The sequence below is a fragment of the Exophiala viscosa genome (assembly GCF_022695815.1).
Source record: "Exophiala viscosa unplaced genomic scaffold EDD37scaffold_4, whole genome shotgun sequence".
NCBI lineage: Eukaryota > Fungi > Ascomycota > Eurotiomycetes > Chaetothyriales > Herpotrichiellaceae > Exophiala > Exophiala viscosa.
Window position 1 is genome coordinate 1,328,334 of NW_026944356.1, and position 26,921 is coordinate 1,355,254.

General features: G+C 52.3%; 10 protein-coding genes across 10 annotated transcripts; 4 read left to right on the forward strand and 6 right to left on the reverse strand.

Moving 5' to 3' along the window:
• Nucleotides 1-1,286: 1,286 nt before the first annotated feature.
• EDD37DRAFT_628934 (esterase/lipase) lies at nt 1,287-4,527 on the forward strand. The gene has a single exon (XM_062816468.1). It carries the CDS (start codon nt 1,430-1,432, stop codon nt 4,514-4,516), a length of 3,087 nt encoding a protein of 1,028 aa, XP_062671009.1. The 5' UTR covers nt 1,287-1,429; the 3' UTR covers nt 4,517-4,527.
• On the reverse strand, nt 4,528-5,755 carry EDD37DRAFT_628936 (ATP-binding protein). The gene is made up of 2 exons (XM_062816469.1): nt 5,607-5,755; nt 4,528-5,487 (listed from the first exon to the last, which is right to left on the reverse strand). Exons 1-2 carry the CDS (start codon nt 5,658-5,660, stop codon nt 4,609-4,611), a joined length of 933 nt encoding a protein of 310 aa, XP_062671010.1. The 5' UTR covers nt 5,661-5,755; the 3' UTR covers nt 4,528-4,608.
• Nucleotides 5,756-5,845: 90 nt separating this feature from the next.
• EDD37DRAFT_628937 (general substrate transporter) lies at nt 5,846-7,991 on the reverse strand. The gene is made up of 2 exons (XM_062816470.1): nt 6,724-7,991; nt 5,846-6,630 (listed from the first exon to the last, which is right to left on the reverse strand). The coding sequence occupies exons 1-2, from the start codon at nt 7,643-7,645 to the stop codon at nt 5,960-5,962; spliced, it is 1,593 nt and encodes a 530-aa protein (XP_062671011.1). The 5' UTR covers nt 7,646-7,991; the 3' UTR covers nt 5,846-5,959.
• EDD37DRAFT_378166 (alkaline-phosphatase-like protein) lies at nt 7,982-10,372 on the forward strand. Its single transcript, XM_062812053.1, has one exon. The coding sequence runs from the start codon at nt 8,355-8,357 to the stop codon at nt 10,200-10,202; it is 1,848 nt and encodes a 615-aa protein (XP_062671012.1). The 5' UTR covers nt 7,982-8,354; the 3' UTR covers nt 10,203-10,372.
• On the reverse strand, nt 10,342-12,566 carry EDD37DRAFT_378160 (guanine-N7--methyltransferase). The gene is made up of 2 exons (XM_062812052.1): nt 10,427-12,566; nt 10,342-10,364 (listed from the first exon to the last, which is right to left on the reverse strand). The coding sequence occupies exon 1, from the start codon at nt 12,421-12,423 to the stop codon at nt 10,543-10,545; it is 1,881 nt and encodes a 626-aa protein (XP_062671013.1). The 5' UTR covers nt 12,424-12,566; the 3' UTR covers nt 10,342-10,364; nt 10,427-10,542.
• A 743-nt stretch (nt 12,567-13,309) lies between these two features.
• Nucleotides 13,310-13,624, forward strand: EDD37DRAFT_608582 (uncharacterized protein; the record flags this gene model as incomplete). Its single annotated transcript, XM_062815065.1, has 1 exon — nt 13,310-13,624. The coding sequence occupies one exon, from the start codon at nt 13,310-13,312 to the stop codon at nt 13,622-13,624; it is 315 nt and encodes a 104-aa protein (XP_062671014.1).
• A 663-nt stretch (nt 13,625-14,287) lies between these two features.
• EDD37DRAFT_649457 (uncharacterized protein) lies at nt 14,288-16,093 on the reverse strand (the record flags this gene model as incomplete). Its single annotated transcript, XM_062818140.1, has 1 exon — nt 14,288-16,093. The coding sequence occupies one exon, from the start codon at nt 16,091-16,093 to the stop codon at nt 14,288-14,290; it is 1,806 nt and encodes a 601-aa protein (XP_062671015.1).
• Nucleotides 16,094-20,241: 4,148 nt separating this feature from the next.
• Nucleotides 20,242-22,007, reverse strand: EDD37DRAFT_378499 (uncharacterized protein). The gene has a single exon (XM_062812055.1). It carries the CDS (start codon nt 21,710-21,712, stop codon nt 20,429-20,431), a length of 1,284 nt encoding a protein of 427 aa, XP_062671016.1. The 5' UTR covers nt 21,713-22,007; the 3' UTR covers nt 20,242-20,428.
• Nucleotides 22,008-22,361: 354 nt separating this feature from the next.
• Nucleotides 22,362-24,925, forward strand: EDD37DRAFT_590252 (COG4 transport protein-domain-containing protein; the record flags this gene model as incomplete). The annotated part of the gene is made up of 1 exon (XM_062814503.1): nt 22,362-24,925. Exon 1 carries the CDS (start codon nt 22,556-22,558, stop codon nt 24,923-24,925), a length of 2,370 nt encoding a protein of 789 aa, XP_062671017.1. The 5' UTR covers nt 22,362-22,555.
• On the reverse strand, nt 24,914-26,532 carry EDD37DRAFT_628949 (WD40-repeat-containing domain protein). Its single transcript, XM_062816471.1, has 3 exons — nt 26,305-26,532; nt 25,801-26,245; nt 24,914-25,610 (listed from the first exon to the last, which is right to left on the reverse strand). The coding sequence occupies exons 1-3, from the start codon at nt 26,382-26,384 to the stop codon at nt 25,185-25,187; spliced, it is 951 nt and encodes a 316-aa protein (XP_062671018.1). The 5' UTR covers nt 26,385-26,532; the 3' UTR covers nt 24,914-25,184.
• Nucleotides 26,533-26,921: the final 389 nt, after the last annotated feature.

The following is a 26,921-nucleotide window of genomic DNA, read 5'->3' on the forward strand; positions in this document are numbered from 1 at the left end:
ATCAAAAGCCACGTTCACGGACAAGCCTTTGGCTCACCCTTTTGTACACCTTCTGGGAAAAGGGCTTTGCGGGGTCAATCATGAAATCATTTTATCTGAAGTAGAATCACAGCGTGACCAATCCATGTGCATCACCATGAACACGGCAAGTCGTACTGGAGGCGCACCGGCGTTGACCCGGGGGGGTGCGCATATGGCGCCCACCAGGCCCACTTGTATGAGATGTCCGGGGGTTGTGTGGAAAGCTTGGGGTTGCTTTCTCGCTTGAATCGTTAGAACCCCGCAACTGACACGGTGGACAATGTTGCAGCCAAGGGCCAAGGGATAACAAAATCGAAAAGGATCGGCTGATTTCCAAGCAGGTGACCTCTATGCACAGATGAGGTTGGGCCGACACTCGTATTTGGAAGAATTCGACGGCAATTCCAAGACAATAGCCTATTGACTATCCCTGCATATGCTTATGCGATGCTTGGCCAGACATACTCCGTGCCCGTTTCGTACGGAAGACGACCGGTGGTCAGTACGGAAAGAGTACTCGTATCGTCGTTCTGTATTCCTATATTTGACAGTTCATGATGGACTTAGTGTTGTGCATAAAGCCTCGATTGAAGCGATTGGCGTCCAAGCATGACCTGTCCCTGTAATGATTCCGGTACGCTTACAGCATTGCAAGCTTGCGCGACACCTTTCACATGCTTGAAGGAATCCAGAGAGACGGCTTGCTGACAGGTCGGGATCTACGGAGTCAGTTCCGTGCTTGAGGTACGAAGTACGTAAAGGATACGGCCCTTACACCAGGCGGTCCTGTTGTTGCTTCCTTCAAGCATCGAAACAGCAGTGCAAAGGCTTGCTCTTCGGACCCAATACAAGTGGTTCAGAGTTGTACAACTCCTCACGCAATTATTACATGCAAGCCGGCAACAAGCTTTGAGGGACTGTGGATAAGCAGATGGTAGTAGATCGGAGTCAGGCGTCCAGCCTACAGAGACCAGTGAATAATGGTAGGTTGGAAGACATTTGTACAGAAATGAGTATGAAGACTGTTGGAGCCGTTCGATTTCTGTGACACGTTGGGAGGCAATGTGGCATTCGAGCAGTCAAAAGTACCTACCTTAGAAGTACCTACCTTGGGATTGTGGGAGATGGTTTTCTTCGACGAGGCTGCATGCAAGCTCCTCAAGACGAGGCTGTCTATGACGTAGAATGCGGAGAGAGAGTGGAATCACTTACAGTACTTAGTTTGTTTATGGGGAAGGATCTTCATCTCTTCGCGCTTTGACCACGGTTGCTTTCCCTCTCTTCCTGTCACTACGAACTACTCGACTCGGTCTCCTTCGTGAACGCTGCATTCCGTAGCGAGCCACGATGCAGACCTCTTCGCCTCCATCGTGAACCGACCCTGTGAAAAGGGCACCACGAGTCAACAATGCCAATAACGACCGTTGGAGTCGGGGCTGCCGTCACGCCTACCGTTGTCAAGACCTGCATCTCTCATTACACGAACCGAAAGCCTCGACGGTACAAGCCCACTGCCCATATATCGTACGACGAAGGCTTCCACCTAATCCGCCGCTTCCTAGAGTATGCCTCTCACCACACTGTAGATGACTTGCAAGCATTTACTCAGCAATGGGTTCCGACACCTGCCTGGGTACGGACCGAGAACATTCCTATTGGACGCGAACACACGACGAAAGCTGCACAGTTGATCATCGACGAACTAAGCAAGAGTGGTGTCCAGCAAGTCGGAGGCTCTCAGTGGTGGCAATGGCGTCCGGCGGGGACTGAGCTGAAAGGAGAGTGGATTGAGATGCGTGCGCATTACAATGAGCTGAAGCAGACTGGGAGGCGAAGCCAGAGGATAATGTTGTATATTCATGGCGGCGCCTACTTCTTCGGCAGTGTCGATGAACATCGATATCAAATGCAACGCCATGCACGAAAGCTCAAGGCCCGTGTTTTCGCACCTCGATACCGGCTCGCGCCTCAATTCCCCTTTCCATGCGGACTGCAGGATTGTCTTGCAGCATACCTGTACCTCCTCAGCATCCACGACCCCTCCGAAATCATACTAGCAGGAGACTCGGCCGGTGGTGGTATGGTGGTGTCTATACTGTGTTTGCTGCGTGACCAGGCCTTGCCGCTTCCAGCTGGTGCCGTACTCATCTCACCCTGGGTTGACTTGACTCATTCATTTCCGAGTCTTTCAGGGGATGCCGAGGAGGACTATATCCCTTCCCATGGGTTTATGCACAAACCATCCGCCTCGTGGCCGCCTCCAAACGACCAGGAGTTATCGACCATTAGCGCAATGGCAAAAGGTGGTAAAAGTTTGGACACGGCAGTCTCCAAGGGTACGCATTCTCATGAAGCGGACCACGCCACTGCTGGCCAGAACACGTCGAGTGAACTGGAACATCGAGTCAATGGACCAGGTTGCCATCCCGCAGTGCCAGTAAGAGGCGACGGACAGATTTTCCCTGGACCTCAACTTCCACTCTCAATCGAGCTCGATGGGAAACATGTCGTTCTGAAAGACCAAATCCAGATGTACACGACAAATCAATTGCTGGCACACCCACTGGTGTCGCCTGCGCTACAGCCCTCACTGGGCGCACTTCCGCCCATATGTATTCTGACCGGTGGAGGCGAGATCCTTCGCGATGAGCAGATCTACCTAGCCCACAAAATGGCATATCCCTCGAAATACCCGCTGGGCAAGTCTTACAGGTCAACATACGACCCCGGTGACACGATTTTGCACAAGTACAAACCAACACCTGTCCAACTACAAGTCTGGGACGATCTCTGCCATGTTGCGCCGACGCTATCATTTACTCGACCTGCCAAGCACATGTACAGATCTGTAGCTCAATTTGGAGCCTGGGCCCTGGCTAGAGCACAGAGGAGAGATATTGAAATTATGGATGATGACAATATCTCGATTATCTCCTCTGGGAGTGAAAGCGAGAACAACTCAACTGACAGTGAGGCTGACGGGTCTGGCATCCCAAGGAAGCCGATGCTGGACCTGAGTAAAACCATTGGCTCTGTTGGCCGAGCTGGCGACCCTTTGCCGCCTTTCGAGAACCACATGCTACGTCAAAGGATCGATCGTGGCGGGAATGTGTACGCATTATTACCACCGCACGAGCTGCCAGGTTGCCGCATGCATCCAGACGACGTAGGAGTAGTCAAGCCGGGTCCAGTACGGAAATGGCTGCAAGCAAGAAACTCGTGGGACACCAAATATGCCAGCGTGAGCAAGAAAGTACGAAAACAGCGTATCAGAGCTCTAGTGAATGGTGATATTAGACCGTTTGAAGGCGGCGAGCGACCTCCAGCGAGTGCACTTGCCAGTCGACGGACCGACAAAGACCTACTCCCAAAGAAACCGCACAAGACCTATGGTCTGATATCGATGTGGAGCATGTGGGGAAGCAAGCATGACGAGCAGACGCTAAAAAGAGAAGAGGAGGCCGAGCAAAATACAAGACCCGAGCATGATGGGAAGGACGGTACAGGGCTCTCTGCTGAGGTCCCAAGTGGACAGAGTGAAAATGCACCTAACCGCGAGGCTCTGGCAGCAACAGCCAATCGCGGACGAAGTGGCTCAAGGAAGCGAAGTGTGAGTGAGAGACGACGAGCAAGTGATGCTAAGTCTCGTGGTCGCGCCCGTACCGTCACTGTGTCCGACACCGGGCAAGTTGAGGGTGAGAAAGGGCAACCTACTCCACATACCCTACAGACAGCAGCAACGACAACAACCACTTCGTCCAGAGCCCCTGGTATCCCCCCAGTGATCGTGACAAACCCTGCGACTGACGACCAGACCCAGCGAAGCCCTGATCACCTGTCCGTCGGGTTCATTCCGAACTACAAAACTGCCTCGCATCGTCGTCAAGACTCAAGCGGGCTCGCCATCTCCGACGCCGCAAGTACAATGACAGGCAAAAGTGCCGCCGCCGCAGACGATGCAAGTACACGATCCCTATTCGGAGAGGCAGGGGTCATCCAGCCGTCGACTAAAACACACACCTCGGCCGCAGCGGCAGCAGCAATGGAGCGGCCCGGAAGTCCTTTGGTATATGAATCCAGGCCCTTCGACGTTGATGACGACTATGCAGGTGGAAGAAGCATTGTCGAGTCTTCCCGTAATGGCTATGATACGCCACGTAGTCAACACAGCTTCGATCGCCTACACAGCCATCAGCAAGATGAGGGCATGGGACGCTTACAGCCTATCAGAAGCCCAAGCTCGATGGCAGTCGTCAGAGCACAGGGTATTGTGGGTGTCGTGTCCGGCGACGACGGTGGTCATGGTGAACATCGTGGGATTCAGGAAGAGGAGGATGCCGATGCCGCGGTACAAAGTGAAAGGCGAGCTAGCACAGGACTTGACGGCAATGTTGTTGATGACGGGACGCCGTCGGCAGCAGGTGCAGCGGCGCGACCAAAGATCTATGATCGCTCGGAGACGAAGTTCCAGACTGCTAGAGAGCAAGTGTCTTGATACTGTACAACATTCGAATGTATGATACCAATTAGATTAGAGTGGTACGAACAGAACATGTACCTATCAAGGGTCCTGGCGAGGATCACATCTCAAGCCCAATTCAGTCCGATCTTTCGCGCTACCTTTTCCGCGATGCGCTCGTAGTACTGCGTATTGGCTTTCCTCCCGCTCGCCTCCTCCGCGACAACAGTTGGCATACCTCTGTCCGCATCTGCACAAATATTCGGGTCCAGCGGCACATCACCCAGGAAGTCCACACCCAGGTCTTTCGCTTTGGCCTCGGCGCCGCCTAAGCCTCCTCCATCGTGGGCATGAGCAAAGATCTTCGTCTCGGTTTGGCAATTCGGACACACAAAGACACTCATATTCTGCACCATGCCTAGCACGTCGATATTCATTTTGCGGAACATCCCGACTCCTTTGACGGCATCTTTCAATGCTATATCTTGAGGTGTGGACACCACGACCGCGCCGTCAAGCTCGACTTGCTGTCCAATCGTGAGTTGCACGTCGCCTGTACCCGGCGGCATGTCGAGCACCAGTACATCCAGGCCTGGACTCCAATCGACTTCGTGGAGGAGTTGTTGTAGAGCTTTCATCACCATGAGTCCGCGCCATGCTACGGGTGCGGCCTCGTTGGGCAGTAGATACCCCATGCTCATGCTCTTTAGGCCGTAGGACGTCAACGGCACCAAAAGGTTTTGTGAAGTGAGTGCCGGTTCAGAGGCATCACTTAGGCCCAACAGCGTTGGGATCGAGGGACCGAAGATGTCGGTGTCGAGGATTCCTGTGCGTAGGCCGTGTCGGGAGAAAGAGAGGGCGAGGTTCACGGCCAGCGTGGACTTGCCGACGCCACCTTTGGCGCTGGAGACGGCGATGGTGTGGGCGACATTGCGTAGCTTGCGTTTCTGGGGAAGACCGCGTTGCATGCGAGGAAGGGTCGGTGGTGCGCCTTTGCGCGGAAGCCCCTGTTCCAGTCACCATCAATACACGTTCGGGACAGGGGTGGTAAACGGATGCGTTCCAGGTGGTGTTGGGAAAGTCAAGTCCACGCAATCGAGGTATAGTGGGAGGAGACCTGGCTTACTAGGGGGTTTTCATGGCTCAATTGTCTCGCGCATGTGCTGAAGCACTTGCGCATAGTCCTGACACCTTTTCACAGAGTTTTTGTTGTTGGATTAGTTCATGAAGTTTGTTAAAACTGATGGGACGGAAACTCTACAAATCATCGCAGGCATTTTGCGGAGAAGATAGTAGAGAAACGCGGAGAGACGTGCCTCGTTGATGTCATTCGCATGGTCACGTGCTGTATAATTGAATCGAGTTGGGAGCCTTGTTAGGGGCCAGAATAGTTGAGCAATAGAGATTTCTATGGTCTCGAATATGAGTACATATGTTGGCTCCATGTACTTCAACATGCATGCCGCAAATCTCTTACATCTATTTGATCGTCTCGGGCAGCTCCCTGGGTTGTTGCTCCTGCCCCGCCTGAGATTCCGCCTCATCATTGTCCTTACTGGGCAATCTCTCGACAGTCCCAAAAACCACTTCCATCTCCTCCAGGCTTTTGCCTTTAGTCTCCTTCAAGAAGAAGTAGCTGTAGACAATGATGGCGTAATTGAAGATAGCGAACATGAGGAAAGTGCGCCATCCGATGTTGGAAATAGCGTGAGGCGTGATCTGACTCATGACGAAGTTGAAGAGCCATTGACTCGCAGCACCAGTCGCGATACCGATCTCACGGATGCGATTGGGGAAAAGCTCTCCTAGATAAAGCCAGGGCAAAGCACCCCACGACATGTTGAAACTGAAGGCCTCCAGATAAACCATTGCGATCCCTGCAGCTCCGGAGGCCGTTATCCCAGTCGCTGAAGCTTTAGGTGGGTGTGTATCGACAATCAAGGCGATGATGAGCATGAAGCTGCCCATGGCAAACGCTCCAACCATAAAAGGAATACGGCGGCCGATTCTGTCCACAACAAAGAAGATGAAGATCAGGACGCCAGTCATCTTGACGATTCCGAAAAAGCCCGTGATGAAGAGAGTCTTGCTTCCTGCGCCAATAGTCGCGAATATCTGAGGGGCATAGTAGGCAAGGGAAGTGTTGCCAGCTGCGAAATATCAGTAAACTGCTTGGGTAAAGAGGGGGCGAATTGAAAGCTCGTGCTTCAATGCGACGGGCTTTCGGATGAGGGAACACATACTCAGCTGTGCTGCGAGTTGAACAGTGATGGCGATGAACATCCGGTACCGGTTTGAAGGAAGCAGAAGCTCCTTCCAGGTCAGACCTTCAGACTGGCGGACCTCGAGTTCGACGCCAACCAAGATCTCTGAGAACTCGGCACGGATTTCAGGTCCGTCGACACCACCACGGACCCAAAGGAGTGAAGCATATGCTTCTTCATTGCGCCCCTTCTTTGCCAGCCATCTGGTCGACTCCTTGACAAGAAGCATGCCCAGGCCGAGTAGCGTACCAGGCACGAGCTGAAGCCCGACGGGGACCTGCCATTGTGTCGACGAGTCACTGGAAATCCCAGCTTGGGCAGCGTAGTCTACCCAATAGGATACTGTCACCCCAGTTGCGAAGAAAAGCTGAAAGCAAGAGCCCAGCTTGCCTCGGATTTCCTTGGGAGCCATTTCCGCAGCATACATGGGCGTAAGTACAGTTGCAGCTCCAGTGCCGAATCCTGATATGACTCTGCCGGCATAGAAGACACCGATTGAATGAGTATTGACCACTTGCATGATTGCGCCGATGCAGAAGACGACCGAGGCAATGATGAAGCCCCATCTCCGACCCAACCGGGCGGTCAAGGGCCATATTGCAAAACAGCCGAAAAAGGCGCCTGCTTGCAAGATAGAGACACAATTTGAATTGACCTGAGTCTTTTCGGCTTTGGTATAACGGAAATCTCTTTGGAAGCTCGCCAGCGTCAAGACGCCTCCAACTATGCCCGTGTCATAGGCAAAGAGGAAGGAACCGATACAACATAGGCCGACGACATAGCATGCCCTGAAGGTGCCGAGTCTCTTTCCCATGGCTGTCTCGTGTACGTCAGGAGATGATTCAGGTGAGTCGGAGGAGTCGCCCTGCTGGAGAAGATGATAGCCAGCAGAGGAAGACATGGCTGGTTTTGTATGGACGAGGGTCGGCAACGTTACAATGCCAACTTCTCCTCAGGCCACGGGACTTTGGGTCTTTTCGACATGGGAAGCCTGGGAAGCGCTGTCGTGATCGCTGGCCAACAGGATATTCTGTCAGGCCATCACGCAATATATGCGGGGAACATGGGCCTAGATCAGAAGGGCAAGGTGTGAGTAGATCAGGACGACGATGGTCAGATGAGTTGAGAGGTCTCTTGTCAACGTCGTATTGGGTTGCACAGTCGACAAGTAATCGGTCAGCCGGCGCAAAATGAATACTATGATTCCTCAAGCAGGAGATATGGTTGATGAAGTGAGAAGAGCAACAATCCCCTCATAAATTATCCCTAACGTTGAGGCTACGGGTAAAGTGACCCAAGATGACGTGTAAGCTTGCCAAGCATGACTGGACCACGCCTCTAAAGTACCTGTGCACCTACCTAGGTATGTTACGGTACGCGTCTCCTTACCAGGTACCCAGAGTTGTCCCCGCAGACGAACTTCATGCAGCAACGTTGTGGAGGGGCAGCCTCCCGAATGGTCGTGATCAACCTCGTTGCAATGATACACCGATAACGAAAGACTTTCGTCGTTGGTGACTGCTTTCTTTTCCCTTTCCGTGCCTGTACTGTGATCGCGTGCCACCACTACTGACGGTGTATAGCGGAATCCCATACAGCGACTGCCCATCATGCCTCCCAAACGCCCCAATTTCCTCATCATCGTCGCGGATGACATGGGTTTCTCTGATGCTGGGTGCTTTGGCTCTGAAATCCGCACGCCTAACATCGACAAATTGGCAAAAGATGGAATACGTCTGACAGGCTTCCACGCCGCGGCAGCATGCTCGCCGACACGGGCCATGATATTGACCGGAACCGATCATCATATTGCCGGACTGGGAAACCTGATAGAATGGACGGACTTCTCAGGACAGAACTTTCCCAAAGACAGCAAGTATTCGACGGCTCCGCAAAGAGGAATGCCAGGGTATGAGGGCTACCTGAATTCGCGGGTAGCCTCACTGCCCGAGGTATTGAAAGATGGAGGATACCACACTGTTATGGCCGGGAAGTGGCATCTGGGCTTGACAAAGGAACGGAGTCCTCAAGCCCGTGGGTTCGACAAGAGTCTGGCACTTCTACCAGCATGCTCGAACCACTATGACTGGAGACCGGATGTCGACTTTCCCAAATTTCTCGAGAAAAGTGTTATCGCCCTGCACATGGAAGACGATCACTATGTCAAGGACCTACCCGAGGACTGGTATTCGAGTAATGGTTACGGCGACCATATGTTAAAGTACCTGAAGGAGTGGAAGGAAGACAAAGATCTCTCCGAGAAACCCTTCTTTGCATACTACCCATTTTCAGCTCCCCACTGGCCCCTACAGGCGCCTAAAGAGTATATCGATCACTATAGAGGCGTCTACAAAGATGGGCCAGAAGCACTCCGTCAAGCCCGACTGAAAAAGTTGATAGAGCTGGGCATGATCCCCAAGGACGTCCGGCCTCACCCCGTCGTCGCAGATGAAGTGCCAGGTTGGGACGAGACCGACGAATTCTACAAAAAGGCTTCGTGTACGGCAATGGAGGCATACGCCGGCATGGTGGAATGTCTAGATCACAACATTGGCCGTGTGACTGACTATTTAGAAGAGATTGGGGAGCTCGACAACACTTATATCATGTTCTTCTCGGACAATGGAGCCGAGGGCGCCGCATACGAAGCTTACCCCATGGTTGCAGGGGAGCTCATGGCGCATATAGGAAAGTACTACAACAACAGCCTCGACAACATCGGCAACAAAGACAGTTTCGTCTGGTATGGGCCGCGATGGGCGCAAGCCGCAACAGCCCCAAGCAGACTGTACAAGGCGTACACGACGGAAGGCGGCGTCCGCGTCCCCTGCGTCATCCGCTACCCACCCATTCATCAGGACCAAAAGGGCGCCATTACGGAAACCTTCGCAACAGTCATGGACATAGCACCGACACTCCTCAGCCTCGCGGGGATCAAGCACCCAGCTCCAGAATGGAACGGGCGTTCCATCGTTCCCATGCGTGGCAAGGACATGACGCCGTGGCTTACAGGCCAGCAACAAACCATACACGACCCAGACGAGGCCTTCGGCTGGGAATTGTGCGGCCGCGCGGCGATTCGCAAAGGTAAATGGAAAGCCGACTTCATTCCGTACCCCAAGGGCAACTCGGCCTGGCAATTATATGACCTCTCCGCGGATCCTGGCGAGACTGAAGACCTTGCCACAAAACACCAGGATATCCTGGAGGAGTTGCTGGCACTGTGGGAAACGTACTGCGAAGAGACGGGCGTGGTGCCGCTGCAGCCGGAGCTGGGAGCGCGCTGGCACGAGGCGGTCGAGGCCCAGATGAAGGAGGGCGAGTGGATCGAGTACGAGTATTGGAAGCCCGGGGCCCTCGACGACGATAAGCGTACGCAGCACGTCAGAAAGATCGCCGAAGTGACTGATCCGAGGGTGAAAGAGGCTACAGGAGGCCAGCCCGTGAATGTCTCATGATCTTGTTCACTGGATGCTCGAAACCCAATATAGTCAATGAATATACAATACACATGTACAGAGGAAGATCACAGGAACCGGTCTGGTGTCCTATGCTATAGATATCGAATGGATCGGGCTTCCCACCCGCACAGGGCAGAATGAACATCTGAATTCCTGTGTCTGCCAGCAGTATTGTTATCTATGTGCACGATCCTATGGGAGCTGGTGGATATAATATTTACCCTATACAAATTCTGCCATTGCCATGCCCAATTGCTCCTAGCCGCCGGTCATATGGGCCCACCTCGGACCTTCTCCAAATTGAGCACGACAACGACGACGACGCGCACCATCAGGCTTAGACCTTGACGAAACAAAAGGCGTGGTAGAATCCAACGGCTTCCCGTTCCTCAGGCGTCAACCCCAACTCTCCACCCTCATGCTTGGTCACGCCCATACGCAAGGCCAGGCTCATCATCTCTCGATTGCCCTGTTCCGCATCCCAAATATCCAAGAAAGGCTTCCTATATCTCTGCTCGAGATTGTAAGACTCTGCAATTGCACGGAACGCCTCCCATGGCACCACAAACTCGGGCACATCCACAGCCTCGGCCATCCAATATGTGTACTTCCACGAAAAGGGTGGGCGAAACGAACCGTCAGCCTGCAATGGGCGCACCGGGTCATTCGGGAAGCGGACATTATATAGCGAGTTGCCCCAGCTTGGTCCCTCTTCGTCAGCCTCACCATCTTCCTTGGTCATTTCTTCGGCTGATGGGTCTTGCGTCCCATTTCCATTTTGCGGCTTCTTCGACTCCTTGTCGGCGAACCAAGTTCGGATATGCTCCGCACACACATCACTGTTCGGTACGACGCCGATGAAACGTCCACCTTTTTTCAGCGATCCTGCAACGTTCCGGAGCATCATCTTCACTTTCTCTTCTGATTCAAATGCATAATGCATCGTGAACATGGCTGTAACGACGTCGAAGCCACCGCCACCCCAGCGACTTGGTTGACCACTGCCAGCATTGGGGTCAATTCCTACTTCGCGGATGATGCCAACGTCACCGATCCAGGCACCAAAACAGTCCTGCGGGAGGAAACGAGCATCGAAGATAGGGCGGCGTCCACGTCGCATTTGTTGATACCGCTCGCGTGCCTGCGCAATACTCGTCTCAGCCGGGTCGAGACCGACGTAGAGCCCGACAACCTGAGGAGCAAGCTGCCACTTTCCAAGATCTCCACCCTTTCCGCACCCAACATCGAGCACAAGAAGAGGCTTCTGTTCTTCCGGTTCCTTGGCCTCTTCTCCCCAGCCCAGCTCCTCAGGTTCTTTCTTTTCCTCGGGACTGAATCTTTGTATCAAGCAAGACTTCACCCAGTTGTTGTAGCTGCGTAGACCTTTGATCTGAGACTCGTTTCGGCGCCAGTCACGACCCCGCTCCTTGACCCACTCAGGACGAGCATTGTAGAATTGATTGGAGACTTCCTGAACGCCACGGTTGGTTGGGGCAAGAGCACTACCATGTTTCTGTTCTCGTTCCGCGGCCAGACGTTGTTGTTCGGCCAGGACATTGCGTCCGCGACCCCGTGCGCCACCTGGACGAATCATCTCGCGAGGTGGAGAGTCTCGAATTGGTGAAGGTGATTTGCGGCGTTCTCGTGGTGGTGAGCGGCGGCGGTAGATGTTGGAGGGAGATCGGCGGCGTGGAGACTGTGACCTTCGACGGGCGTGGCCATTGCGTTGTCTGTCATCTCCATCAGGTCGCCTGCTGAACGCTGATGGCACGTGTCGTGAAGTAGAAACTTCGCCGTCTTCTCTTGGTTTACGTGGTATTCGTGGTAGATCTGACGGTACCCTCGGTGCGGGCTTGTCAGGGCGAGATCCGTTGGTAGCAGGTCTGGGAGAACGACGGTCGTCTCTTGGAGGGGACTGGGAAGTGCGTTGTTTCTTAAAGCTTGCAGATTCTCTCTGATTGTCACTCTTCTTCACCTCATCGCTCAGTCTCTCCTCAGGTAAGTCTGATCTTCTTCGCTTTCGTGCCTGCGCGTCTATATTTCGATCGATTGCCGGGCTTGATGTCGCGGCAACCGGTCCTTGAGCCTCTTCATCTATATCTTCTGCAATTGCCTCATCGACCTTCGTGACAGGAATCTCCTTGAACGTATCTCTTGCAGGGTCGTAAGCGAAGGATGAGCGTCTTCGAGCAGGGGCTACCCGGTCATTTTCCGGCATGGTTACCGATGCAGCTAGATCGAGGAGAAGCCGGAGAATGAGAGAGGCGATGTCTCTCGTGTGTGAAAAAGAGTATGTGATCTCGGACAATTTGAGTATGAGTGAGGTCTTGTTCACAAGACATTCAATTGCCTAAGTTACTGTATTGTTCTTCTGCAAGTTGGAGACGTCAAGCGTCTCCAAATTGCGTACCCGGGACTGTTCGCGGGACAGTAGCTCGAGTAGGGTGAAGTATTACAAGACATCTGCTTTTCAGTTAAGCGAGGACCGCGAACATTCCTTTTGACTTCCTCCTTGCCACCTTCCAGATGTCTACAACAAGCTAGGAACATTAGTAAGATCTTCCATTCCGCTCGAATCCTGAGTCTCGCGCCCGCCTGTGAGTGGTCAGCCAGAATGATGTTGCTTCAAGGCAATGGTCCTCGTCGAAGGCGCCACCAAGGTCTTTGTCGAGAGACTTGCCGATCCCCCACATTAACCTGGAAACGATCCTGCTGTCACGAACGGGCAGGGAGGTCTGCCTTCGAAAGTCCAACCAAATCAGATGTTTTGCGACTACCAAAGAAGAACCAGACTATGATTGTCGCAGATCGTGTGGCATGGCTGGCTGCTTTATTGGGGTTCCATTTCAGTTCCTCACCTAGTCAGAAATAGTAAGTTTGAGTACTCTTTGGAATTCCGCAAAAGAACCCAGACTAGGCACGGCGATCCATCTGAAAGCAAAGCCTTTGTACCAGAGGACCTCGAGACGCTGGAGTATAAGTATCACGCATGTTTCTTGTTCTGCAAACATTCGACTTCGCTTCCTTCATATTCACAAATCTTCTATCCTTCAACCCAACCTCAACCCAGCCTCAACCAAAACAAATCCCAACAACGACTCCACATGAAGATTGAAGCTATCATCATCGCCCTCGCTGCTCTTATCGCAACGGGGGCCGGTGCTCCTATCGACAAAGCCCCAGGATATCCCATCGGCTTCCCACAACACGCACCACCACCATCCATCGAAAAAAGATTGCATCTTCAAGGAGAAGGGCAGTGGTACACGCCGTCTGATCCTTGGCAAAACGCGGCGGGAAATCCTGTGTATTATGACGTCCCAGCCTGGCAGCAAACTACCTCGGCCGGTGACCGGCCAGACGACAGAAGCGGCGGCGTTCCACAGTATCTTGGTGGTATTCTTGAGGGTGCCGCTTGAGGGTCCCTAGTGTTTCTCCGATGCTGGTCATTCACGACTATGCTCTGAAAGGGAGAACTGAAGGGGCCAGATTGTTCGGCAAGATGACAGGGTGCCATGGGGAATCGACTTGAAAATGTGGGCGAGCGCGCGGAAAAGCGTTTTGACCAGGAAAGCATTGGCAACTGCCCTCAAGACAGTGGGAAGAGGCTAGATAGTACTTGAATTTTAGATGCTAGCATAACAATTCAATCCGAAACATAAATCTGACTCAAAAAAGCACGCGTTGCAGCATGGTTATGGTTAGCTATGATATACCTACCCTTGGTACCTAGATAGGTATCTACTCGCATCGATGTCCGACTTGAGAACTCTGTCATGTTACTTTTGAAACATTCGTATTCAACAAAGAAGAAGCATCAAGCACAATAGCATTTTGATTTTGAAGAAAGTTTTGATCATCAATAGGCAATATACATTATAATGAATGACTGTGGCTAGACTAGCATAGCAAATAAGGGCAGACTTCTCGTCCTGTCCAACCTCGTGGCTTACTAAAGACCTCAAACGTCTCTGCACGATCCATTAATCTCCTCTGATTAGGGATTATATTCATATCTCGTACACTCTCAGATACTTTTTGGCGACGACTTGCGCCTGTATGCAAGAAGTGGCATCAATTGTTTACCAATCACCCCAGCTGGCTGTCTTGCTCTCGGCAGCCCAGCTATAAGAAGAGGTGGTCGAGGCGGTGGTAGTGGTCGAGTTGTGGCTTGGGGTGACAGTGACGGTGACAGCTGCAGGAGTTACCGTGACTGTGACGGCGGCAGGAGTTACAGTGACGGTAACTGCGGCAGGGGTCACGGTGATCGTGGAGGCCACGCATTGAGAAGTGGTGGTGGCAGCCTTCCACTCACCCCATGTGCTAGTGGCAGCCACAGGAGTCACAGTTGTGGTGGTGGAGCTTACTGCTGGCTTTGTCGAGGTGACGAGTGTAGTGGAAGCTGAGGTCCACTCAACCCATTGCGAGGATGGAGTGGTTGTAGCAACCTTCACAGGGGTGGTCGTTGTGGTCTTGACAGTGGTGGTGGCAACACTCACGGGTGTGGTGGTGGTAGTCTTGACAGTGGTAGAAGAAGAAGTCCACTCAGCCCACTCGGAAGAGGCAACGGTCGTGGTAGCAACGCTGACCGGGGCAGTGGTCGTGGTCTTGACTGGAGTTGTGGTGGAAGTCCATTCAACCCACTCAGAAGAGGCAACGGTCGTGGTAGCAACGCTGACCGGGGTAGTGGTCGTGGCCTTGACGGGAGTTGTGGTGGAAGTCCATGCAACCCACTCGGAAGAGGCAACAGTCGTAGTAGCAACGCTCACGGGGCTGGTTGTGGTGGTCTTAGCTGTGGTGCTGGAAGAAGTCCACTCAACCCATTCCGACGAGGCAACAGTCGTGGTAGCAACGCTCACGGGTGTGGTAGGTGTGGCCTTGACCGTGGTAGAAGTCCACTCGACCCATTCCGAAGAGGCAGGGGTAGTTGTCGCGACGCTGACGGGGGTGGTGGTGGTCGTCTTGATGGTAGTGGTGGTAGCTGATGTCCACTCAACCCATTCGGAAGATGGCGAAGTAGTCGTAACGACCTTCACGGGGGTTGTGGTAGTGCTCGTCCACTCAGCCCACTCTGAAGCAGAAGTGGTCGTGGCGACCTTCACAGGAGTAGTGGTGGTCGTCCATTCAACCCATTGTGACGAGGCAGGAGTCGTGGTGGTCTTGACTGAGGTGGTAGTGGATGTCCACTCCTCCCATTCCGACGAGGCAGGAGTGGTGGTGGTGGTGGTGGTGGTGGTAGTTGTGGGCTTGGTAGTCGTGGTAGTCGAGGTCCACTCAGCCCATTCTGAAGATGGGGTGGTCGAAACCACTTTCAGCGGAGTGGTGGTGGTGCTGGATGTCCATTCAACCCATTCTGAGGAGGCAGGGGTGGTGGTCGTAGTTGTAGGCTTGGTGGTAGTTGTGGTCGATGTCCACTCCTCCCATTCCGACGAGGCAGAGGTAGTCGTCGTAGTTGTAGGCTTGGTCGTGGTGGAAGTCGAGGTCCACTCCTCCCATTGCGAAGAAGATGCGGCCGGGGTAGTGGTGGTGGTGATGGGCTTGGTAGTCGTGGTCGTCGAGGTCCACTCCTCCCACTCCGAAGACGTTACTGGAGTGGTCGTAGTAGTTGTGGTAGTTGAGGGCGTTGTGGTAGTGGTAGTGGTTGTAGTTGTAGGCGTGGTAGTAGTGGTGGTTGTCGGTGTGGTGGTAGTGGTGGTCGTCGGCGTAGTGGCAGTAGTGCTTGAGGTCCACTCCTCCCATTGTGTCGAAGCTGTAGTTGTCGTCGTGGTAGTTGGGACAGTCGTGGTGGTTGTCGAGGAGCTCCAATCCGCCCAGGTCGAGTCCCGAGGCAGGACAGCGCCCAAAGCTGGTGCAAGGACCGAGAATAGAACGAAAGATTTTCCAGCCATGTTGGATTATATTGCAACGAATGTCGACCGAAGACTCGGTGAGAAAAAAACAGGTACTGAAAAGCGAAAGAACAGTATGGCTTTTGGAAGAAACAGTGCAAGGCAACACCGAGCAAGATCCTGCTCTTATACTCACTCGTATATCGAATTGTCGATCGTCATACTATTCATACCATTGTTCAGTAGCAGGAGCCTCCCAAGTAGGATCGTGGAGCTGTTATCCACCCCCATCCGTCACCTAGGAGGGCTTAGAGAATTTGCCTCTCAGCCACAAGCGACGAAGCTCTGTTCTCCAGAACCATGAAGTATGCCTTGCTTTAGCCATTGGCCCTACGCAACGTTGGGGCTGCATCGAACCACTCATCAGGATGGTATGGCCTACCACTTGGGCGATGTTGGTCTCGCATTCTCCATAGCAACCATTCCGGTTCGTTGAAAGGCACCAAAAGGTATGCAACCGCTGATGAAGCCCCAGACTTAACCATTGTGACGACCACTGGCAGAGAGGGATATGTGCGTGTCCATAGAAAACCTCCACCGCGTGTCTAAGACACCGCAGGTGAAGAGGCGGCGTCGATGGATGTTCGGCACCGGCGGAATAGTCCTACAGTCAACTTTGACAGAACCGTTTTGCTGTAGTATACAATATACACTTTCGCTTCACCTAGCGAGAAACCGTGATCCTAATGTATGGTATTGGTGCCTGATTGCTCCACTCGCACTTCTCAATGCCCCTCGGTGCAATGTCGTTGGATGTACCTTACATGCGTGCCGCCCTTCGAGGTGCAGGGCATTCTGACGTTCGGTAACATGGGAACATTTCAAATTTTCATGTCGGGCCTTAAACGGGTCGGCCGAATGACCCGGCAAAGAGTGATGGCTGTTACTGTGGTAGACATTTTGCATTTTGCATTTCGCGGTTTTGTGGGGTTGAAAAGCAAGGATAGGTCCATCGTTGAGTTGCAACTAGACTTTTCGTGCACGGCTGGGGCATGCTGCGGTTTACGGTCCACATAGATGCATCCGAACAGAGCAGTTGACCTACGCGTAGGTGGCATCATGGCCATTGGGCAGGATGAGTGACGACGGGTCTACAGTTTCTTGTGTCCTTGATGTTTCTGGAAGTAGGTGCTGGACTTTCTGATGCCGTCTCTGCCCGAGAAGATGATGTACAGAATGATGGTAAATAAAGAAAAGTCAAAGGCAGCCACTATGGAGGTCGACAGACTCTAAAAATAAACGCCGTGAGGTACGGTGGATTACTATTCTTTTCCAGCTGCATCTTTAATTCCAACTTCCACCTTCAGACTGCCTTGACTAATCACTGTTGCACGAGTTTCACCCGACTATTCTGATTGACCATCTCATCGACACCCTTGTATTGCTGGTTGATAAGAACCCCTGTGACTGAGTTGTAGGAAAAAGCATTTCTCTTCAAGGCAACAGCCTGGAGAGACACTGCCTTTACGACTTCAACAGTCCAAATACCAGGTCAAACTCGACAGGTGGGAATGACGACGAATCATTTTCTCATGCTTTCAAGGTTCTCTCCACCACGATCACCGATCATCAGGAACAACCCGCAGTGCCATCGATCATTTCTCCAGTCTTCTGCGTGGAGAAGGGTTCCATTCGTAGCGAAGAGCAGTCATGCATGATCACCAAAGAGACGAGTGAAAACGAGGACATCTCCGAGACCAGCGTCGATGGCGAACAATATGGCAGAAGTAGCCCGCCAACCATTGTTATGGACTTGAACGTGATGAATGCCCATCTATGTCAACGTTGCAACGAAGTCTTTCCAGGATATGCATGTCTCACAAACCCTTGTAAGTACATCTTCGCCGATCTTCCAGCGACAAAGTACTTGTTAACTATGAAAATCCCAACTTTTTGGTGCTTCTCCGCATACACGCGTCAGTCCCACATATCCCGGCTATACCAAAACATGCTTTGGTGCTTCTGTTCTTGACTTGACGTCATGCAGTCTCGTCAGCCAACGATTAGCAGTGTGCTGAAGGCATCGCACTTGGCCAGCCATGTCTGCTGATGCTGCTCTGTCCTGATGCGTCGAAGACAAGATGGACTGCAGATTTGTTCTTGTCCGAGTTGGACAATCACGAAGACCTTTGCCTGCGGCGGGAGCCAGTCACGTGATGGGTCTGCTCTACTGTGGAGCACTGATGTAGGAGTGGCCAGTCTATGGGACAATATCTTTTCACATTCCTGTACCTACCTAGCTAGTCACGTCTCCTTATCGACTTTAATTCTCGCATCAAGGAACGTTATTAGCAGTGACTGACGTTGCTCGCCGCCCCCGTTTGGGTCATCTTGCGCAGACACCATAGGAGAATCTCGACCTTTGGCATTCAGATCTGCATAGAATGCTCAATCCCCTAAGTCGGTAACCTCGCTTGTCGGTGGCTTGAATCTGCTCTGAGATATATCAGATCTGTCCACTACCGGTTCTTTCCACGAAACAATTGCGCTTAATTGCTTCTCTTCAGGAGCAGCAGGTTCATTGGTAGAGCTCCATCCATTTGGTAAGTCTAAGGTGTCCTGCGCCACAGGGTTAGTCATTGTCCCTCGGAGAGCAACCTAGCATCACGTCTTTGGAATCAACCTAAAGGCTGGCCGTTGTCCAGCGCATTGGGCAAAAAGTCACGATCGCGGCGGTCTCCCAGTGCAAAGTGATCCGCACTTGAGAATACCTGGATGCTGTGGAAACGGGCATCGGTCTCCTCTGAATTGAGATGGGAGAGGCTCTCTCTTTTTAGACATCCAGAAATCTCGAGTAAACTCTGCTCCTGGGAGGTGGCACTACTATCAATCTCAACGACGCTGTTCTCATCGGAACTTCCGAAACTGAGACTTTCGGCGCCAGGATCGATTTCATTGCAGGGATCTTCGTGGTTGTTGTACGTCCCCTCCATAGCAGGACCATCTTCCATATGAGGATATCCTCTGGAATTAGGCATCGACGGCAAATTCGAGTTGCCTTGGAAACCTCGATCATTGGTTTCGTTCGCAACAATAGAGCTTGCATTGTTTAGCTGGACCGTCCTCAGATTCGAGGCATACCTTAGCGAATCCATGCCGAATTATCGTTCATCTTCGAGATGTCTCGTGAGGCAAAGGACGGATCTGGCTCCGGCGACACATGAAAGTGTTCAATTGGGATAGTGCCCATGACAGGTGTTTCCGACATCTCTCGCGCTCAGCCTTACCGTGGATGGCATGATGCCTAAAGAGCCAGGGCTCTGGATGGCTGCCCAGCCGCATTGGTGGTGGCGTCAACTGAGATGCAACTAACATCTCTAGCTTGCAGGGCCAATGAGGCCACAACCATCTTTTTAATCTGCCGCGGTGGTCTCGAAGAAGCCAAACAAATTTTGGGGCGCAGCTGAAGGTTCAACTTGATTTGTCTCGTACTTTGGTACGAGGCAGACTGGCACTTTTTTGCGAGGCAAAAGAGTTGCCTATAGGTCAGCCTGTTTGGGGCTTGGAAAGCAGGCGCATGAGACAAGCACGACGATAAAAGCCTACCAAAAGGCGGGGTTTCGAGGATTTCTCTCAAGTGACAGCCTACTGCAAACTCCTTCTACTTGCAGGTCTCAGCGTGTGCAGCACATAGTCGTCTACCATGGATGCCAGTACTCATACCGGATCGGAACTGGCAGGCCTGCCCAAGTCTTCATATCACCCAACCAGTAACGCAAAATCGTGCATAGAGATCCCAGGAAGGGCGGTAAACCCAGGAAAATTGATTGCCTTGCTGAAGACCAACTTTGGGCTTGGAGCATATGATATAATGGTAGGAGAACAATAATATCCCTAAAAATTACATTCTTGATGACCAGACTAACATAATGTTGGTATCCACCTTAGCTGGCCCGCAACAAATTCATCATCACAACCCCTAGGCAGCTTGCTGCACACGAAATCGCAGGCTGCAGATGAATCATGTGAACGCAATTATCACCTCCGTGCGGGTTGGCAACTCAGATGGAAAGGACAGGATGGGCGGAGACCTCAAGGAGGGAACTACACCACCATAGCGCTGCAGAATCGAGGGATGTACTCTCACTGTAAAACCTAATGTAAACGTTGGCGTCAAGTACGGGTTATGACAGACCAGAGCCCGCACATTCCTGGAGTACGCACCCTTATCGAGTGACCGTACCTGATCGCATAGGTCTTAGGACGCTGGCCATGAAATCTGATCCTGCCATGCAGGCTTCCGCTGTTAATGCCGCAACAGAATACGCCGACATAGATGTCATCAACATAGACTTGACCCTCGTCTGTGGTCATTGTGTCCAGCACGTGGGATGTTCAACCCGATATCTCTCCGTAAAAGTCCCACTGATCCGGTAAATGTTCCAGCACGATTACCGGCTCATTCAAAATCTTGTGTGGAGTGGTCAAGAGTATATAGAGATCCTGAGGTGAAACGGTATCCGGGAGCCAATGCTGTCCTTCAGTGGTCTGGGACAGTCCCTCGAGTGCCGGAAGTAGCTCGTTTTTGAAAAACTCTTCCCAACCATCGGACGATCTTTGCCAGGCCACGATGTCCCAGACAAACTTATATTCCTCGCCATCGGATAGAAACCAGGCCTTGACATTCTGGTCTATCAGGTGTCTCCACTTATCGCCCTTAGAGCGCTGTAAGTGAGCCTCCACGCCCTTGTTCTGTGAGATGAACATGAAAATATGGCGACTCAAACGGTCGTTCTTTCCGTTGTCTGTCGTTGCACGGCGCTTGATACGGCTTGCATGCTTGGTCCAGGAGGGTGTTACGAGTAATGGCTTGTTCCAATCGCCATCACAGACCCTAGCTAAGCCCTGCAGAAGGCGTCTGACACGCTCTGCTAGAGGCTGATGCGTATCTCTTAGAGTGAGGGCACTCGTGCTTATGTCGTACTCGAGAGCTTGCAAGTATGAAGTAATGATAACGCCCTTGTCAAAACTGAGGTTGCCTTCTCGAGTACTCCCTATGTCACGCATGCTGTATGGGAACGGCTGTCGCGGAGATGACAGTACATCATTCCCAAAAGTCTTGAATGCGTACGAATGATTGTCCTCATCCAATACCTTGAGTTCACCGAATGGTAGTTGAAAAATGCCTGCTGAGGTCGGAGGTCTGTCTGTGTACATTCGGTATAGGTTAATGATGTCGCATAAGACAGAGCCATGAACACACAGCGAAATTTTATTGGTGTTGAGTGCACTCGATTCGCCCTCTGGCGTCTCTCTCCAAGAGATTATACCGCCAGCCGGACGGATGTTGAGAGCATACAGCAGCTTAGCCCAACCAAACGTAGCCGTGCACTCTCCGGATGGCTGCATTTGACCGTCTTCGGTGATCAGATGGCTCCGAAAAGCGTCTTTGCTGAGGACTGGCTGCAACCACCGACCTCGATTGTCTTGAGCTTCAAGGGCCCATTCCCCCAGCCGGGATTTCAGTTCCCTGGCTGAACTACCGCGGCTATAAAAGTTTTTCACCCACTGGACTGGGCCTTCAAAGACTTTGTCGGCTACATCGATTGAGAAATCGAAGACAGTTCGGCCGGTCGCTACTCCGCTGGTGATAGGATTTGTGGGACTGTCCGTAGACATGCTGGGGTCGCATTCGAGTACTCTGCCTCGGAGTCTCCTAATGATCACACACGTATGCTGCAGGAATATTAGCACCTGTTATATGTTGAATGACACAACATGGGGACCGATAAAGCGCGAGATGAATCGTGAAGCGCAATGCCTGTGCGCAAAGGCTCCAAAACAGTAGTTAGCTAGAAGAAAGTGAACTGGCTGCGGCACATGCAGTCTGGACTGCTCGGATGGGCTCAAAGTCAGACTACTGCACACAGCCATGTAGCTTCTAAGGTGGCTTGCAGCGGCTGAATGGTCCTCAATGGTGGACCGCCACGTTGGCGCACCTCGACAGTCTACCTTTCATTGGAATGACCATGGGAACATGGTCCTGATTGGACAACAGCTAACGTGTTGTCTGCTAGGGCTGAAAAGCTCTGGAGAACATCATGTTAGTCTCTGACCCGCCCAAGCACTTGTTGTTGCGTGTGCATGTGAACGCAGGCTATGGCAGGTTCGGGGCAAGCATGGCAAGAACAGTCGACTCACGATGGATGGACGCGGGGGTGAATTTCAGATAAGCGAGTCCTAATAGCGGCATGTTTCGAGCGAAACGATACCCTGGAAAATGGTTCAAGGCGCCGAGGAATTATACTGCGGGTCGGAACGTCAAACACTTGATTATTCTTGAACGTCGCCATACCCGACAATCACCCACTCAGCACTGGACGGACCTTCGTTGACCTCTGTCCAGACAACGTGTGATCCCCATTGCAACAGAGGTGGTCAAACCCTTCATTGTTTCGGGCGCTTTCGCGTCTTGAGAATCAACACACCCATGTCATCAACTAGGCAGATCACTCTTCAGCAATGACCACGAATGGCCACGTTTCCAGTATTGACTCTGGACAAAATGCTGTCGATGTGTACGACGCAAATTCCGTTGCGGAAATCCGTGATGCTTTGGCCAAACTTCACCAAAAAGAGGCTTCGGTGACTTCACAGCTGGATACATTAATTGACGCGCAAAAGGATCTGCAACGAGAGCTCGGTCGATTGGATCTGTTCCGCGTAAATGCCACATCTCAGGCTTCCAAAGCTCGAGCAGTCAGCAATGGCATGCTTTCAGATGCGGCCTCAAACGCGAAACGGATCTCAAACTGCGTGAAGCAGCTCGATCTAGAGCAGGAAAGAGTAAAGGCCACGTTGACCGTGGTTGAACAGGTCGGCGAGCTGAAAGCTTGTGTGCTCGGTGTGGCAGGGTCCATGGGGGCAGCCCAAGATTGGGAGACAGCAGCCAGCTACCTCAGTCGGGCATCCAAGATCCCCAGCGAGGTCATCCATGGTTCATTCGCGGCGAGAATCGTCCCTACAGCCGAAGTACCCGATGCACCAGCAGTCACCCTGGAATCGGCGTCAGAATCATTGTGCAATTTGTTTCTGAGAGAATTTGACAAGGCTGTCAAGGACAATGACGGTACAAGAATCACCAGGTTCTTCAAACTCTTTCCGCTCATCAATCGATCCGATGTCGGTCTTGATGTGTATGGTCGATACGTCTGTCAAGGGGTTGCTGCTCGTGCGCGCAATAACCTCAATGCCGGTACTGGTGGAAACCAGAGCAAAGACGGCTACTTCTACGCAAACGCTCTGACAAGGCTTTTTGAACATATTGCACAAATCATTGATGGCCATGGAGGATTAGTTGAACGACACTACGGCCCAGGGAAGATGGCTAGAGTGATCGAGCGGCTACAAGTCGAAGCAGACCTACAAGGTGGCATCATTCTGGACACTTGGAGTGATGAGCGTCGAATCGATCGCCAATTGACTGACATCAAATCCTACGCTTTTACCTTCTTGGTCCAGAGCTTCATGCCAGCTCAGCGAGGGTCGGCCGGCACTCCACGTGCCAACTCCCCTGCTCCGGGCAGCTCAAGCGAGGATGAGTCAGTGGACATGAAGCAGGTGGACCTTCTGCTCAACGAGATGACCCTCATGTTGGGTAAATGGTCCCTTTACACCAATTTCATCAGCGACAAATGTCGGAGCCCCACAACAACCGCAGAAGAGCCCACACCCATGCCACCCTTCTTGGTCAACTCAAGTTTGACGAAGAAAGTCCAAGACAAGCTAATCTCCCCGTTCAACATAATGACGACGTTCTTCTTTCGGCGATCTGTGGAGAAGGCCTTCCAGCTGGACGAGCAGCCTTCAGATCTATCTCTCAACCCGCACAAACCTCTCAACTCGAACCCACCACATATTACCTCCGCCATCGAAGACATCATGTACATTGTCAACAAAGTGTTGCAACAATCTCTAGCGACCTCGCAGAAACCCGTGGTGGGCAACATCATTCCGACACTCGGAAGAGTCTTGGGATCGGACTTCATTGGCATGGAGCAGCGCAAGATGCGTGATGAAAGCTACCCCAAAGCCGCTATGCAAGGTCAACTACCACCCGAGAGTATCATCGTCTCGTTTCTAGTCCTCATCAACAACCTCGACGTGGCAAGAGACTATGTCGATCAAATTGTTCATGCACGTCTCGAGCCCGTAGCAGGTTCACCCCATCGACCCCTCGACGACCTTTTTCCTGAGCCTGGAGACGCCGAGTCCATCGCGTCCACGCTAAAGTCGTTCTCCGCCACATTCTCAGAAAAGACAAACGAACTGATATCCGACGGTGTGCAAGTCGTGTTCCACAACGTCATGAAACCTCGTCTTCGGCCGATCTTGATGGACGCTTTCCGCGACACAGACTACCAACTCACACGTGAGCAGCTGCAAGACATAGCGCAGGAGATGGACGGTGACGCCGAGACCACAGATGGTCTGTCAGACGAAGTACGAATGCGCTTTCAATTGGGATGGGATGCCCTGACAAAGCCAATTGGGCGGATCATGACAGACCGCACGTTCGACCAGCTACTCACCATCGTTGTCACTTATCTGAGCAAGATGATCGAGAAGCGTCTATGGACGTACCACGGACGAGTTAACGAGGTGGGCGCCGCAAGGTTGGAGCACGATGTCAATGAAATCATCAAGGTGGTTGTCAAGGGGCAGAAGTACAGTTTCCGAGAGTCATTCTTGCGTTGCAGCCAGATATGCATGATTATGAATATGGATGACGATGAGTGGGAAGAATCTGTTGGTTCTGGGGGAGACTTTGCGGACAAACTCAAGCCCGAGGAGCGTGTTAGGGCGAGGAACATGGTGAAAGAAACTTATTAGAGATCGTGATTTGAACATTTGATCATTTCTCGTGCCAATCTTTCTAGCACAAAGCACAGTGCCTCAAATGCGCCGGCTCCCAGCCATCGTTGACAATGCCAATGGCTTACACAAGCGTTGCCTGATGGGCATGCAATCGAAGTTTTTGCCTGTAACGGATTTTGCCTGATGGCATGCAACGTACAAGGTACATTTTTGCCTGTATCAATTCTGCATTCCCCACGTTCCGCAGCCTCCTACCAAACACTTAAGAAGTCATTTATGCACGAGACATGACACCCCAGGCGCGGATCTTGTTGTCGGTGTATCCAGAGAACAGGGTCTGACCATCGGCGCTCCAGCTCAAGCTCACACAGTATGGCTCTTGCGACTTCTTGCCCTTCTCGACAAATTCGGGCTTGAGTTCGTCAACCTTGTTCTTCTTCTCGAGGTCGAAGATGGTGATGGAGGAGGTGGTGGCAGCGCAGAGCCAGTATCGGTTGGGGGAGAAGACCAAAGCGTGGATCTCGTCGCCAGCCTGGAGAGAGTAAAGGTGTTTCGATTCGTTCAGGTCCCAAAGCATGGTGGTGCCGTCCTTGCCACCGGAGGCGCAGAGGGATCCATCAGGGGAGATGGTGACGGTGTTGATGTAGCCGGTGTGGCCGATGTGGTCGGTTTGAATGCGGCAAGAGGCGAGCTCCCAGACCTAGATTTCCCCACGTTAGCTACATTGTCCAAATTGCATACGTCCGTTATAGCAGGTAAAAATTGTGGGTAATTGCCTCAGTCCTTTGGTGAAGGTTTGTCTCATGGCCTGATGGCTCTGAAGTAGCAAATACAATAAAAAATGTGTAGCATCCTGGGCAAAGCAGAGTAAAAAATTCGCGGCTTCTTACCTTAACCAACTTGTCCCAACCTGCGCTCACAATGACGGGGTTCTGAGGGTTTGGCGAGAAGCGAACGCACGACACCCAGTCAGTGTGACCCTTGTCGGTGATGGTGTATTTGCAGTCTCCCAGAGTGTTCCACAGCTTGATTGTTCGGTCTCGCGAGCCGGAAACGATCTGTCTGTTGTCGGCCGAGAAAGAAACCGAGAGGACGTCGTTGGTGTGGCCGACGAAGGTTCGGGTGGTGTTGCCGGTGGACAGTTCCCACAATCGCAGAGTCTTGTCCCACGATGATGAAAGGGCATATGCGCCGTCGGAAGAGATCACGCAGTCGGAGACGATATGGGAGTGACCGTGCAGAGATCGCTTGGGGTAGCCGTAGGCGGATTCGTCGCGGGTCAGGTTCCAGATGATCAGGGACTTGTCTCTCGACGCGGACAACAGCATATTAGGGCTAAGAAGCGCAAGTTAGCAAGGACTGCGACGAGTCGAGATTGAGATAGCAAAACTGACTTCTCCAAGCTGGTCGCAAGGCTGGTGACCCAGCCGCTGTGGCCTTCGAGAGTGCCACGGTGAATGAGTTGCTCAGCCATGATTGCCTTGGGGTGATCTGAGCAGAGGAAGGCCGGGTATTTGTGTAAAGGTCGCTGTCGACTCTATCCGCAATTCACGATGTTGAAGCCCAATGTGTGAACGGTCGAAAATTGTGCCAAGATATCCGCAGGGCTAAGTCAAGTCGGGCTTAGTGAATTCTTCGCTTAAACTGCGGCAGTTGTTCTCCGCCAGATGTTGAGAAAACAAACTCGACTTCACAAATGCTGCTTGTTGACATTGTTGCTCCACCACTGAACCTCTGTCTACACGACTAGACCACTGCTTGGAAGGTCATGCATCGCCGCGACTCAAGAATTCGTTCAATTGGAAGCTGTGCACACCCTTTCATTGCTAGAGTGCCTAAGCTTGAAACGCGATCAGTTTGGGGGTACTTCACGAACAATGCTCAGCCGAACATCATTCCGATATGCCAATGGCACGAAGGCGGCATACAGACGTAGGTACCCATGGCCTTCTCCTGACATTTGAGAGCCAGTCAGGCTCTACTCATACCTGTGAAAGCCAATCCGTGTACA

What these genes read in the sequence shown, in the direction of transcription:
- EDD37DRAFT_628934 (XM_062816468.1), top strand. Translation starts at nt 1,430, where the DNA reads ATGCCAATAACGACCGTTGGAGTCGGGGCTGCCGTCACGCCTACCGTT.
- EDD37DRAFT_628936 (XM_062816469.1), bottom strand. Translation starts at nt 5,660, where the DNA reads ATGCGCAAGTGCTTCAGCACATGCGCGAGACAATTGAGCCATGAAAAC. An exon ending in TGAGCCATGAAAACCCCCTA is followed by an intron (nt 5,488 to 5,606) that starts GTAAGCCAGGTC and finishes TGACTGGAACAG; the next exon opens with GGGCTTCCGCGCAAAGGCGC.
- EDD37DRAFT_628937 (XM_062816470.1), bottom strand. Translation starts at nt 7,645, where the DNA reads ATGTCTTCCTCTGCTGGCTATCATCTTCTCCAGCAGGGCGACTCCTCC. An exon ending in TCAACTCGCAGCACAGCTGA is followed by an intron (nt 6,631 to 6,723) that starts GTATGTGTTCCC and finishes GATATTTCGCAG; the next exon opens with CTGGCAACACTTCCCTTGCC.
- EDD37DRAFT_378166 (XM_062812053.1), top strand. Translation starts at nt 8,355, where the DNA reads ATGCCTCCCAAACGCCCCAATTTCCTCATCATCGTCGCGGATGACATG.
- EDD37DRAFT_378160 (XM_062812052.1), bottom strand. Translation starts at nt 12,423, where the DNA reads ATGCCGGAAAATGACCGGGTAGCCCCTGCTCGAAGACGCTCATCCTTC.
- EDD37DRAFT_378499 (XM_062812055.1), bottom strand. Translation starts at nt 21,712, where the DNA reads ATGTCTACGGACAGTCCCACAAATCCTATCACCAGCGGAGTAGCGACC.
- EDD37DRAFT_628949 (XM_062816471.1), bottom strand. Translation starts at nt 26,384, where the DNA reads ATGGCTGAGCAACTCATTCACCGTGGCACTCTCGAAGGCCACAGCGGC. An exon ending in CTTGCGACCAGCTTGGAGAA is followed by an intron (nt 26,246 to 26,304) that starts GTCAGTTTTGCT and finishes TGCGCTTCTTAG; the next exon opens with CCCTAATATGCTGTTGTCCG. An exon ending in GTTGGGACAAGTTGGTTAAG is followed by an intron (nt 25,611 to 25,800) that starts GTAAGAAGCCGC and finishes GGGGAAATCTAG; the next exon opens with GTCTGGGAGCTCGCCTCTTG.